Genomic DNA, 13,923 nt, shown 5'->3' with positions numbered 1-13,923 from the left:
TTCCTCGCTTAGCGTATATTTTTCTTTGTTTACTGCGGGATGCGTCCTTTAAATAATACTTCTGGGGCACCTTTAGGGATTGTTACAATAAAGAGTTTTTGAAATGTGGCTGGGAACAGCTTGCATAAGGTCCGGCGCACATAAACGACAGATTAATATTATGTTTCTGTTGGTTATTATTTGCATACTGATTTTAGACTCTGTAAAATTAAGTCTACTTTTCACAATAATAATTGACTGCAAAGGAAAATCACGTTTTGAAGAGAAGTTGACTCTATTTTTCATATTAATAATAGAATAAATAATTAATACTCTACTAGCAATTCGCGCGGAATCTAACATATTTTTTTTATGAAAGAAGGGGCAAACGAGCAAACGGGTCACCTGATGGAAAGCAATTTCCGTCGCCCATGGACACTCGCAGCATCGGAAGAGCTGCAGGTGCGTTGCCGGCCTTTTAAGAGGGAATAGGGTAATAGGGGAGGGTAGGGATGGGAACGTAAGGGAATAGAGGAGGATAGGGAAAGGAATTGGGCCTCCGGTAAACTCACTCACTCGGCGAAACACAGCGCAAGCGCTGTTTCACGCCGGTTTTCTATGAGAACGTGGTATTTCTCCCCATTCGTGCCGAAGCATGGCTCTCCCACGTATAGAATTTTTAAGTGACCAATGATGTCGCAGCCAATGCGATTTTATCGTTATCTTACAGCTTTTTAGTTTTTGATAAAATATATTTTATTAATAATATTTTATATTTTTATACGGTACTTTAATTGAATTTGATATTATTATGCATTATAAAAAGAAGATTGACAGGAAGGCTATTGCTAAGGTAAGATTGATTTAGAAATAACTCATTTGAAGGACAAGAACTAAATCTCTAGTTAAGGCCACATATAACTATAGGGTTGGTTAATGAAACTAGAGAGATACATACCATTATGTAACTATTCGTCTGATCCCCGCAGGTCGCATCCTCCCCGCTTACTTCTCGCCCCACCAAATAGACTTAAAAAAATTAACAACACACCCCCCTTTCGAAGTTTGTAGGGCGATCTTAATTTTGCGTGGCCAAATCTATACTAAAATAATATTATTACATGGCAGGTACGATTTACCAATTCAGTTGCTGAATTTTCAGGAGTTCTTGATTTTTTTCAGGAGTTCTGTGAAGCGACATTGAAAACAATATCAAGAATAGAGAATAATCACAATGTTTATGGAGTTCTGTATTTGGAAAACGGTATTTTATCAAAGTTTGTTTTGAAAAAGTTTATTCGGCCCTATGTTTTAGTTACTTCTGAGACTAGACACCTTGGTGTAAACATACCCTTATTAAAACTTCAGACTTTTCAAAATAAAACCAGTACAAATATATATTGCATAGTAATATTGCAATAAGCACAATCGTGCTGATTAACAGCAATGAAATAAATAAAGGAAACAAAATAAGAAACACAAACAAAATTGAACTTTTCAATCCTGAAATATTGATGAAATACGAAACATGGAACCGATCATTTATGTCACCAATTAAGAGTTCCACGCACAAAGAAATCCTATTTATTTACATTCAGTAATTGGTCATCCATAAATTAAAGGCTTTAAAGCTGAAAAGTGTACTTCATGTGTGGTTTGTTTATGTTTGGTTATAAAACTCGACGTGATAATATCACGGACTGATAGAAAACTGCCCCAAAAAGTGCTAAAGTTTAAACGGCAAACCGAGACAATACTTCGTATAAGGGTATTATCATAAAGGTAATATACAGGTCATAGGTATATTCACTTTATGGGTATTATAGGTATTATCTATGGGTGTTATATATTACTATTAATAATTATAAGATCTGAATTGACCGTAAAATGTCAACATTTGTATGAAATTCTGTACCTTGTTATTGTTATGGAAATGATAGACAAAAACAGCGTATTAGTTTTTAGATTACATGTGCCATGTATGCAGTGCATATTAAGGGGCAGCGTACACGAGAAACGTCTACATCCATTAATCCTCCATTGTACCATCCACTAAGCACCACCGTTTATGTATACACTTCATGACCTCAACAAAATGGCGGCTTGCAGATGCTCTCAAAATGGCGACAACCCCGGAAGCCATGACGCAAGCGCTGCAGAACAAGCTACCGCTGCTGACTGCCGCCGTCCGCAGAGCCGTCGCCGAAATTGTAATTAAAACTCTTTCAACTCACAAATCAGCTCTCAGACTAGATCAAAGCTTTGACAAAACCTTAGTAAGGTGGCTTGCGGTTTTTTCAAAGGTAGTCAAAAGCATTTACGAAATTACAAATTGGACGTCGGGCTGGTTTGCATCGCAACAAAATAGAAACTGTTAGTAATTTCAAAGAAAGTCTTAACTGAAAACCTTGGCCATACATTTGCCGCGTTGCCGAGATCGCACCAAAACCCTATTTTTAGGGTTCCGTAGCCAAATGGCAAAAAACGGAACCCTTATAGATTCGTCATGTCTGTCTGTCCGTCCGTATGTCACAGCCATTTTTCTCCGAAACTACAGGGTGTAACAAAAATAAGTGATAATACTTTAAGGTGTGTACGTGTTCCTTGTAGAGAGTTCACTGTGAAAGTAGCAGCGCTGAAAGACCAAACATTTTTTTCACTTTTGTATGGGGAAACTCGTGACGCTCGGGCCCTTGCCCATACAAAAGTGAAAAAAAAATTCGTCTTTCAGAACTGCTACTTTCACAGTGAACTCTCTACAAGGAACACGTACACACCGTAAAGTATTATCACTTATTTTTGTTACACATTGTATAAGAGCTATACTATTGAAACTTGGTAAGTAGATGTAGTCTATGAACCGCATTAGGATTTTGATATAAAAATGGAAAAACCATAAAAAAATTTAGGGGTCCCCATAGGTACAACTGAAACAAAAAAAAAATTTTTCATCTAACCTATACGCGTGGGGTATCCATGGATAGGTCTTCAAAAATCATATTGAGGTTCCTTATATTATTTTTTTCTAACCTGAATAGTTTGTGAGAGAGACTCTTCCAAAGTGGTAAAATATGTGTCGCCCCCCCTCTAACTTCTAAAGTAGGGATATCATCATGATAATTCTAAAAAAAATATATGATGTACATTACTATAAAAACTACCAACGAAAATTGGTTTGAACGAGATTTAGCAAGTAGTTTTTTCTATACGTCATAAATGGTAAACCTTAAACCAACAAAAAATTTTTTTTCCATCTAAACTATGCGTGTGGGTTATCTATGGATAGGTCTTCAAAAATCATATTGAATTTTCTATTATAATTTTTTTCTAATCTGAATAGTCTGCGAGAGAGACTCTTGCAAAGTGGAAAAATGTGTGTCGCCCCCCCTCTAACTTCTAAAGTAAGGGCATGATAAATCTAAAAAAAAATATATGATGTACATTACTATAAAAACTACCAACGAAAATTAGTTTGAACGAGATCTAGCAAGTAGTTTTTTTTTTAAGTTACAAAAGGTAAACATCAAATAAACTTTCATTAAATCAACTGAAATATAAAAATAAATGAAAAACTTTTTGATTTCATAAAAATAATCCTTACTGCTGCTGCGGAACCCTTCATGGGCGGGTCCAACTCGCACTTGGCCGGTTTTTTACTTAACTTAGTTCAAAATTGTCCTAAAAAAATTTAAAACGGGGAATATGTAGCATATGCCATTTTCGATCTATTGGCGTGTGTTTCAAATAAAAGTAATTTGTAAATCCTAAGGAGATACTGAATGTATGCTTGAATTTTGATAAATTGGTTTTAATTTGGAAGCTGATATCATGAGTACAATAAACAAAATTAGAAAAGGCCTATGGGGGATTTTGTATGGACCCCGTCCCCACTCTTCAACAGTCATGGGATTAGAGATGAAAATTCCCCGGAAAGTTTCCATTTCTAAGGAATATTTCCTGAAAACTTCCTGAAAATTTCCATATTAGGAAGTTTTGAAAACTTTATTTTTAAATGCAAATAACACTAAAATTAGGTACTTTTTATAGTTTTGATTAAATTGAACATACTATAGGTATAAAATATGTGATATGAAAGCAGATTTGTCTACTTTATTATTCAGTCGCATGATTTAGATCTTTTTTATTATAAATATTTATCTAAGATAACATTATTTTCAAACATATATTGCTCAGGATTGACTTTGCTTTACGCTTTTCGATTTTTTTATATTAAGTATATTTTTCTTGGAAACATATAAAATTGTATTTTTTAAATAAAAACTAGAATAGTTTTCTAATAGTAATACAGAAAATAACATTTTTTGAAGTATAAGTGTCTCTATTAAGGGTCGAATTAACGGCTAAACTTCTTTCTAAAGTCAATCAGCTGATTTGATCTTACTCATACTTATATAAAAAAAATTACGTATTGAATTGAGCACCTCATTTGTTTCGGTCAGTAAAAATTACTATTTTATAGAAGAAGAACCATTTTTAAAAAATTCGCGAATGTTCCTGAAAGTTTCCAAAATTTCGGAAACTTTGGAAGTTTTCACGGAAATTTTCCGGTAAACTTCCTGAAACTTTCCAAAGTTTCGGAAACTTTCCGAAATTTTCAACACTACATGGGATGCGTCTCGATTTGTTCACTGGGACCCAGAAAAGTCTTAAATACCAGTGTCAGTTTCAAAATCAATGGGGTTTATTAAAAAAATGAACTTTTCTACAAAAAAAAAGGCGTTTATTTTTGAACAAAAAAATACTTTTTTTACAAACAAAAAGCATATCAGGGTTCCGTAACTATAAGGAACCCTTATAGTTTCGGTTTTTTCGTCCGTCTCTGTATCTGCCTGTCTGTCCGCGGTTTTTCTCAGAGACTATAGGGCCTACAAAGCTGTATTTCGGCATGTATGCATATTATCTTAATGATGGCGACAAAATGGTATATAAAATCTTTATTTTTTTTATGGTACCTCCCCATACACATCAAGCGGGGGTGATTTTTTTCCGCGTCCATCCTATCGTGTGGGGTGTGGTTGGGTACGTTTTAAAAAAAATATTATTTAGAGTATTCAAAGATCATTTTCCGATTTAGGGATCCACTTGTGAAATATGAAGTTTTAAAGTGAAAAAAATCGTTAGAGTCCAGTGTCCCCCATTCCACTAGCTTAAATTGTTTTAGCTCAGGTTTCAGGCTCAGGTTTAGCTGTTTAGCTCAGGTTGCTTCTGGAAATGTGGAAAAATTCGCGGGAGTAGGAGATATTATGCTGACTTTAAAGGAAAACTATCACGGCACGGATGTCAGTTTGAACGGTTTGTCAAACGACACTGCGCAGTTTCATTCAATACGCGCTGTCGAGTACACGTCTTGTGAATTGTGATGCAGAAGATGCTCTAGATTCTAAAACGAGGATCGCGATTTTCTTATCTTATGTTTATAATATTAATGCAGGGCCACCATATGTGCAATGTGTGCAATGCACGCGGGTGCCATCCTCTAGAGGCGCCAAATTGCCATCTTTAGGGGCGCCAAAACTAAAGTCCTAAAAAATTGCCTAAAGGGGCGCCAAAATTCTTTTTTTGCACACAGGCGCCAGTAGCCCTTGCGGGGGCCCTGCGTTAATGTCCTCCGTCAGAAGAGAAAAAAAAAAAGAAAAAGACTGGTCCAAAGAATGGTACTTATGGACTATGGAGTATGGACTAACATAATATCTAACTTAATATATATTTAATTATGTACATATTTTATGTAGGTATATTTTAATTATATAGTTTAAATAATATGTATGGTATTATCATAATATTATATTGTGTTTAGTTAGTATGTAATAAGTAAGTACGGTTTATGTAGGTTTATTATAATATGATAATATATTATATAAAAATAAAAATTGATAAAACATTAATATGTATTCAAAACTGTTTATTACATCATATTTTAACTAATATTGCTTTAGAATGCGCCTATTCTACATTCTCATCATCACCCTAAGGTTGGCTTGTAGAGAATGCCACTAGGCATTAAGCCCGCCTATGTAAATATTTGCATGAAGTGTTTAAATAAATAAATAAATATCGTTTTACCCACGAATATCTACAGAAAGTGCGAGAAACTACAGCTTCTTTCTCTTTCTTCTTCATAATCCAGCACTAAACTAACCCGGGTTTGTTCAAACCTTCAAACGCGTCGGAACACGATCAAACGGCGCGTCAAACACAACGAAAATATGAAATTTCATCAAACATGCTTCAAACACGTAAATGTTTGACGAACCGTTCAAATAAGCTTTGTAAACGATCAAATCGGTTTGAGTCAAACTAAAATTTACGTGTTTGAGTCAAACCGTTTGATCGTCTTCGGGGCACTTAACAATTTAACAACCCTAGCGACGATTTTCGTCATAATAAGTCAAATTTAAAAATTTCAACATCAGTTCTAAGACGGCATACTCTATAATTCTGTCTACTCTGGCGGCATCGTTACCGTGCCACGATACGACGCCGCCACCGTGACACGTGACGCGTGTTCCGACTTCCGGTGCCACGAACAGTGCGCCGCCCCGTGGCCTATTTAGTTCGATGGAAATCAGACAATATTTCCACTACGCGACTTTGTTTGATAGGTATTTCACATGCCTCGTTTAAGTTTGGAACGCAATTTTTCGGAAGTTTCCTGAATAGGGACGCGCGGTGCACCGTTCGCGTCACCGGGACACTGTGCGGCGTCGCACCGTGTCAGGGTGACGGCGTCGTGTCATGGCACGATGACGACGCCGCGCCAAGTTTGATGGAATTGCACTGTAACCCCACGTATTTAACAGATGTCGCCATAGTAAAAAATTCTCTATTCTAGTGAATTTTTCGAATGACACCTGTCTGCTCTGTTGGTTGGTGGGGACGTTTCTTCTCATAGTCCTTTAAAACGGGGAAAGGCGTGTTGATATACTGAAGATTAATGCTGTATTTTTGTTATAACTTTGTAGCTTTCAAATTCTGAGTTTATAAGGCTTTAAATATACGGTAAATTACGGAATCTCCGTAGGGAAGGCCCTTAATGTAAACGTAGACTCTACGGTAATAGACCTACGATGTGCTACGTTTCGTAGCACTGCTACGTAACGGGCTACGGCACGTAGCACGTAGGCTCTACGGTAATAGACCTACGATGTGCTACGTTTCGTAGCACTGCTACGTAACGGGCTACGGCACGTAGCACGTAGGCTCTACGGTAATAGACCTACGATGTGCTACGTTTCGTAGCACTGCTACGTAACGGGCTACGGCACGTAGCACGTAGGCTCTACGGTAATAGACCTACGATGTGCTACGTTTCGTAGCACTGCTACGTAACGGGCTACGGCACGTAGCACGTAGGCTCTACGGTAATAGACCTACGATGTGCTACGTTTCGTAGCACTGCTACGTAACGGGCTACGGCACGTAGCACGTAGGCTCTACGCCCTACGGGCTGCTTGCTACTACCACCATGCGGTCGACTGGCGTTATTTAGCGTGGTCAGTATTAATTTGACACAGAAAAAGTTTTTATTTTCAGTATAAATACTTATTGATTTATTAAACAAACTTATCTAACTACTATTACAGGATAACCCAATACATAAGATTATAGGAACTTAACCATTACAAAACAAGTTTGATCATTGCGCGTTAACGAGAATATTACAATCTTTTGTAGTTTTTATGAAGAAAATCTATTTTTAAAAATGAAATTACTACAGTTCTCAGTGTCCTGTGTGCAAAATATAGCACAGTTATAGTTTATAAATATAGTTTTGACTTACCACGGCCTACAGGATGTGTTGGATGACGTCATCGCAGTCCGCATACAGTCACGTTCTTTCGAGATAGCCGCGGTCGTGCGCCGCCAGTTCACCGCCTGCGTCGTACACAAACTGACCAAAAAGAGTCGCGAGCATTACCACGAGACTGTCTAGTCAGCATCCTTGCCAGGTAAGAGATAGATAACCGTCAGTTCACCGCCTGCGTCGTGCAAAAACTGACCATTGACCAATAAGTCGTGGACTTTGGTTTATCATTTCACCTGAAAATATATCTGTATGTCACGTCGTGATAAATACTATAAGCTAATAAAGCTATGCCAAAAAAATGTATACAGATCATTAGTTGGTACTTAATTAAAAAGAGAAAGAAGTGCTTAATACAACTAAAAAAGTTGAAATATGTTTGTTTCCTTTTCAGATAACTATATAAAATACTCGTACTTATAAATTAGTCGCTATGAAGATAATGTCCAACTTACTAAAAGATGTCAACGACGAGTGGCTCGTTCAAACAGTAAGTAGAGTAGTATAATTCAATAATTGCTACATCTATACTTAATCCCATCAGAAACATACTGTAAAAAAACCAGTCTCGCAACTCAGTTTTTATACCGTAAAAATTAACTTAACGTGGGAGAGCCATGCTTCGACACGAATGGGCCGGCTCGACCGGAGAAATACCACGTTCTCACAGAAACCGGCGTGAAACAGCGCTTGCGCTGTGTTTCGCCGAGTGAGTGAGTTTACCGGAGGCCCAATTCCCTTCCCTATCATCCCCAATTCTCTTCCCTTCCCATCCCTACCCTCCCCTATTACCCTATTCGCTCTTAAAAGGCCGGCAACGCACCTGCAGCTCTTCTGATGCTGCGAGTGTCCATGGGCGACGGATGTTGCTTTCCATCAGGTGACCCGTTGGCTCGTTTGCCCCCTTATTTCATAAAAAAATATATATATATATGAGATCCATGCAATACCAAGTCGGTTAATTTATTCAGTCCCTATCTAGGGGACCTTCTGTCTTAAGTTAGGGCGTAAGTTATTATCATATTATCTAATATATAAAATTCTCGTGTCACAGTTTTCGTTGTCATACTCCTCCGAAACGGCTTGACCGATTCTCATGAAATTTTGTGAGCATATTGAGTAGGTCTGAGAATCGGCCAACATCTATTTTTCATACCAAAAATTATTTATGTGGCAAAACAACGTTTGCCGGGACAGCTAGTCAATATTTAAAATCTTCTACGTTTTAAATAAATAGATCGACTTGGACATCGCATGAAAACACAATGTATCTTACAATTTATACATAATAATGATATTATTAGATTGTTTAATCTATTGCGCTCCATGCGATTGATGCAGGCCCGTAGTGCTGTGTGATACTGTATAGTGTTATACTAAACAATCTAATCATGCGATTTCCAAGTCGATCAATTTATTTAAAACGTAAAAGATTGATAATATTGATATGATAATAACTTACGTACTAACTTGAGACAGAAGGTCCTCTAGGTAGGGACTGAATAAATTAACCGACTTGGCATTGCAAACTGAGTTGCGAGACTTGGATTTTTTACAGGATGTTTCTGATGGGATCTCACTTTTTTTTTGTAGAGTCCTACTTTTCTCCTTTTCGGTACCTTTTACTACTATAAATATCAATAACGATTTTTAAAAGAAACAAATAAAACTTACAATTAATAATAATATAATCATTATCGGACCAGTGAATTTATATAGCACGAGTTTTGCCCGCGGCTACGCTCGCGTTAAGAAGTATTATTGTATACAAACTTTCATCCCCTATTTTAACCCCTTGGGGTTGGAATTTATCAAAATCCTTTCTTAGCGGATGCCCACGTCGTAACATCTACCTTCATGCCAAATTTCAACCCGATCCGTCCAGTGGTTTGGGCTGTGCGTTGATAGATCACCATGTCAGTCACCTTTGAGTTTTATATACATATATAGTGTAAAATTATTAGAAAGTGCTTATCACACGAACTACTGATGAGCAATAATTTTTAAGTTAGCATAGTGGCATACATGTAGAGTAGACCACGTGAGTGAACATAAGCAATTTGTTTGCGAGAAGTACATTTTCCCGCAAAAAAAATAGGTTTCCGCAAAATTCTGAAACGAATAATACGTAGATGCTTTACATAGTCAGTGTTAAAATTATATAAATATTGCAGCATATAATAATTTTACTTGCTTTGACTTTTCACCAATACCGTCTACTTTAATCGAGTTCAAGTCTCGCGTGAGTTCTTTTTTCAATTTGAAATTGGATTTTTTTTTATCCCTAGCGATTGCTATTCAGCCAGTAAAGGAAGGCTAAACACCACATAACTCACAATAAGGACAAAGTAAAAATTCATGAGCAATAAATCTAATCAGGGCGCCTCGATCTGGCGTCCCTTAGGACAATTGTAAGGGTTTGTTTTGGGCTCGTCCGCCCTAAAGATCGGTACCTAATTTGTTACAAACTCCCACATGGACCATGTAAGCGTTTATTTACTTATTTAACTACATTATATTTAACATGTTTGAGAAACACAGATACGAGAATCCAGTTTTGAACTTTATTTGCCGAGTTAGGTCAAAAAGTAGTATACGGTATACATTATTATCTGTCGAGGATCAACACACTCAAATTAAAAATAGATTTTCTCCTATTTACATACATTTGTCCTATTTCTAGGTTGTGGTGGTGTATAAGTACTTATATAATCCTAAAATCACAAAGGTTTAACCAAAATATATTTTGTAGATTTCAACGCTAAATGAAGCCAATCCGATCGTAGACAGAATATTAGAGGACGAATCCGTGCAAGGGGTGGTGATGACTAACAAAGAAGGTATGCTACATCTACGGCTGTTCCAAAAGCCTTACGTTGAAAAACACTTAACCACATTGTTGAATTGGACAACCGTTTTAGGTAACCCAATCTTCACGAATATAAACCTACAGCACGCGAACACGTACGGAAAAGCAATACAGCAGCTGGGCCTGATGACCAAATACAGCGTCACTGAAATTGTAAGCGGAGTATCATATTACTTATAAGTTATACGTTACATGCTGCGCACAATAGATTGCTAGGCGATACCTACTGCAGTTGCGACTTGCGGCCCTAGGGTGTGGCGAACAGGGCAATCGCCCCGGGCCTCCTCTTACAGTGGCCTCGCAAGGTATTTTTTCATACAGTCGTGACTACATATTATATGCGAACGCGTTGGCCGACGCGTTGGCCGGCGCGCTGGCCCAATGTGTAGATCAGGCGAAATACCTACCGCCAACGCGCGAACGCCCGTTCTACACATTGGGCCAGCGGCGCGCCGGCCAACGAGTCGGCCAACGCGTTTGCTTTGGCTTCGCAAAGACCTGCCGCCCAGGGCCTCGCAAAGACCTACCGCCCGAGGCCTCGCAATGGGTAAGGCCGCCACTAAATTAAAACTCTTTGGTGGAGTGAGGTATGAGCGCATGGGGACACGATATTGGCAGATCAGTGATCAGACGAGGCTAATGCGTGGACTAATTTAAAAACTTACAACGAAAGTGCGTTCTTTAAACAAACATATTTTTATTAGCTCTCCTGACCCGGAAATAAGGAACGTTATCGGCCTGGGAATCCTCAAAGCTACCCGATAAGGCGATATATAACTAAGTACACAAAATTTCATCAAAATTGGTCCAACCGTTTCGGTGGTGTTTGGCAACAAACATCGCGGCGCTGTTAGAAACAGTCTACAATCTATATAGAGATTTCTTCGTTAGTCAAATCTATAATGTTTCAATACCTAACCTTTTAAATCCTTTTCGGCACGTACGTGTATGGAAAACTGCAGTCGTGAACAAGTCGTGAAGACACTTCCTGAGGGAAATCACTGCTACGACTGTATACACTTTATAGCACAGTCTCCTACCTCATATTCAGAATTCACAGATATGTGGATACTTCCGAGTTCCGTAACGCAGTTTTCTGTTTTCGCAATCTACTACCGATGAAGTATTAAGCAAGCACTCTTATAATAATACGCGGAAGTTAAATAGGCTTCTAAGGAAACTCTATAAAAGCCCAGCTGTTATAGACAAAAAAGTGACAACTTAATTTCAATGTCTTTAACATACATCCATATTAATATTAAAAATGCGAAAGTGTGTCTGTCTGCCTTATGTTACCTCTTCACGCTCAAACCGCTAAAAGGGATTAGACATAGCTGGATACTTATGATGGTTCCTGCGCGATAAACAATTGTCTACGAAACGGGAGTTTCGGGTATCAACAGTTAGTAGTTATCTTATATCTTTAAACGAGCAATTCTTGTATATGTATATTATATTTATAATTGGAATCTCGGCATCGGCTCCAACGATTTTCATGAAATTTAGTATATAGGAGGTTTCGGGGGCGATAAATCGATCTAGCTAGGAATCATTTTTAGAAAATTACATTTTATTCATGTTTTATCGAATACTGAGCAAAGCTCGGTCAAATAGCTAGTTATAATAATTTGTGGTTTACATTACTTTAACGCACCTGACAACCTTTCCTTCTAGTTTTGCTCAGCGATCTTACATATTTTGTGCGCTGCCTACACACTTTGAATCTTTAAAAAGCTGCACAAGAGAGAAAAAATAATTACTTACTTACCTTATTCTCTTTCTCGCTTGTGCAGCCAGCAGCATTTTATCAAATTTTTCAGTAACCAAGATAGTTACCAGGCTTGTATTTTGTATGGATCTAGTCAAATAAATTTATTTATTTATTTTGTTATCTTTGCAGGATCCATTCGACGAAGTCCTTGTTGTAAGATTGCAAACGAAGAAGCTAGAAGTATTAGCTGTTCCACACAAGGAATTTAACATAGCAGTCATACAAAACAATAGCTCTATTGAGAGAAATAAAATAATACTTAATATTTAGTTTGAAAGTGTTTTTAAGGATTTTATACTTACACTTTAAATAAAATATTACTTTTACAACTATGCCTATTTTGACCTAAAAATACCTTTATTATCAAAAGGCATGCAATTGCCAAGCAAGACGAATTAAGTAGGTACTGGGCATTGGGCAAAGTACTATTGGTATGTACTATGTACCATCGAGTAAGTTGAAGTTGATTCCTATGCAATTGACAGACCAACGTTATTTTGGTCGAATATGTCAATTCAATGTTAATTGTGATCTGTCAGCTGGGTTTGATATACTTAATGCAACCAAACTACTTAGGTCCCCGATTTGCATAGGAATCAACTTCTCTGATAGTACATTGTACACACTCCTACTCACTACTTTGGTGATCAAGAAAAGCTACTTAGTACTCGACCACAGCTCTACCAGACTACATTTTCTCCTAGCATTTCGTTGAATATTAAAAGGCATTATGGTAAACAAATTGCGATGCAATATCCAGTATCCTAATGCACTCTCGCCATCCATCTATCAGCATTGCGTGTAGATCACCTGCAGAGATAAGATCCTTTTAGTGGCCCGCGTGTAGATACTTAAACCATTTTGAATTTCGCCCCCACCGGCAAAATTGTGCAAAGTGGTCATGAAAATTTTGCCATTTTTGAATCCCTAATTTTAAAGAATGTTCTTATTTTAAGTTTTAACCCTAAATAAATGTTGGGTACGGCCCGTGACACCAAGACCAAAACGTTTTAGTGACCCGCGTAAAAAAAAGGTTGGGTACCACTGATATAGGTAGAGCGAACGGCTCGATTCCGACTGATTCCGATGAAGACGCGTTGACCGTGAGTTAAAGAACTAGATAGTAGAGAGTAGAGACGTACGTTATTCAATTTTCAATAAAATATCACCTGAGGCAAAATGCTTAAGTATCATTAATCATTATCCACAATGATGAATATCATAGATTATCCCACCAAAAACATTTTCATGTAAAAATGTTGCCAAGATTTAAACATTTATAGTTCGTCGTGTCAAAAAGTAGTGAAATCTCATGTGGCGACGCCTTGATAATTTGGCTGTAGCGATGTCGATTTTTCTCAGCAATGACTAAAGCTAAGAAATTAAAGTTCATTGTCAGTATTATCATGTATTTGTCTTTGAATTACCCATAGCATAACACGATTGGTCAACTTTTATAACCCAGAATAATCAATCAAA

At 37.4% G+C, this 13,923-nt stretch overlaps 1 protein-coding gene across 2 annotated transcripts; it reads left to right on the top strand.

Annotated features, from left to right (window-relative positions):
- Positions 1–754: 754 nt before the first annotated feature.
- On the top strand, positions 755–12,776 carry LOC121726308. 2 transcript variants are annotated; one of them, XM_042113624.1, is made up of 7 exons: positions 1,224–1,243; positions 2,089–2,189; positions 7,793–7,949; positions 8,199–8,294; positions 10,557–10,644; positions 10,726–10,826; positions 12,574–12,776. In XM_042113624.1, the coding sequence occupies exons 4-7, from the start codon at positions 8,238–8,240 to the stop codon at positions 12,712–12,714; spliced, it is 387 nt and encodes a 128-aa protein (XP_041969558.1). In that variant the 5' UTR covers positions 1,224–1,243; positions 2,089–2,189; positions 7,793–7,949; positions 8,199–8,237; the 3' UTR covers positions 12,715–12,776. The 2 variants fall into 2 exon arrangements, with proteins under 2 accessions (XP_041969548.1, XP_041969558.1); XM_042113614.1 differs by lacking the exons at positions 7,793–7,949; positions 8,199–8,294 and adding an exon at positions 755–832 and having other exon boundaries at positions 1,162–1,243.
- The last annotated feature ends 1,147 nt before the right edge of the window (positions 12,777–13,923 follow it).

This window comes from Aricia agestis, chromosome 1, assembly GCF_905147365.1.
Source record: "Aricia agestis chromosome 1, ilAriAges1.1, whole genome shotgun sequence".
NCBI lineage: Eukaryota > Metazoa > Arthropoda > Insecta > Lepidoptera > Lycaenidae > Aricia > Aricia agestis.
The sequence above is the reverse complement of the archived record's forward strand: the minus strand, read 5'-3'. Positions and strand labels throughout refer to the sequence as shown.

Coding starts and splice junctions, on each gene's coding strand:
- LOC121726308 (XM_042113614.1), top strand. CDS start 791: ATGCATTATAAAAAGAAGATTGACAGGAAGGCTATTGCTAAG. Junction 2,190..10,556: donor GCAGAGCCGTCGCCGAAATT/GTAATTAAAACT, acceptor TATATTTTGTAG/ATTTCAACGCTAAATGAAGC. Junction 10,827..12,573: donor AATACAGCGTCACTGAAATT/GTAAGCGGAGTA, acceptor TTATCTTTGCAG/GATCCATTCGACGAAGTCCT.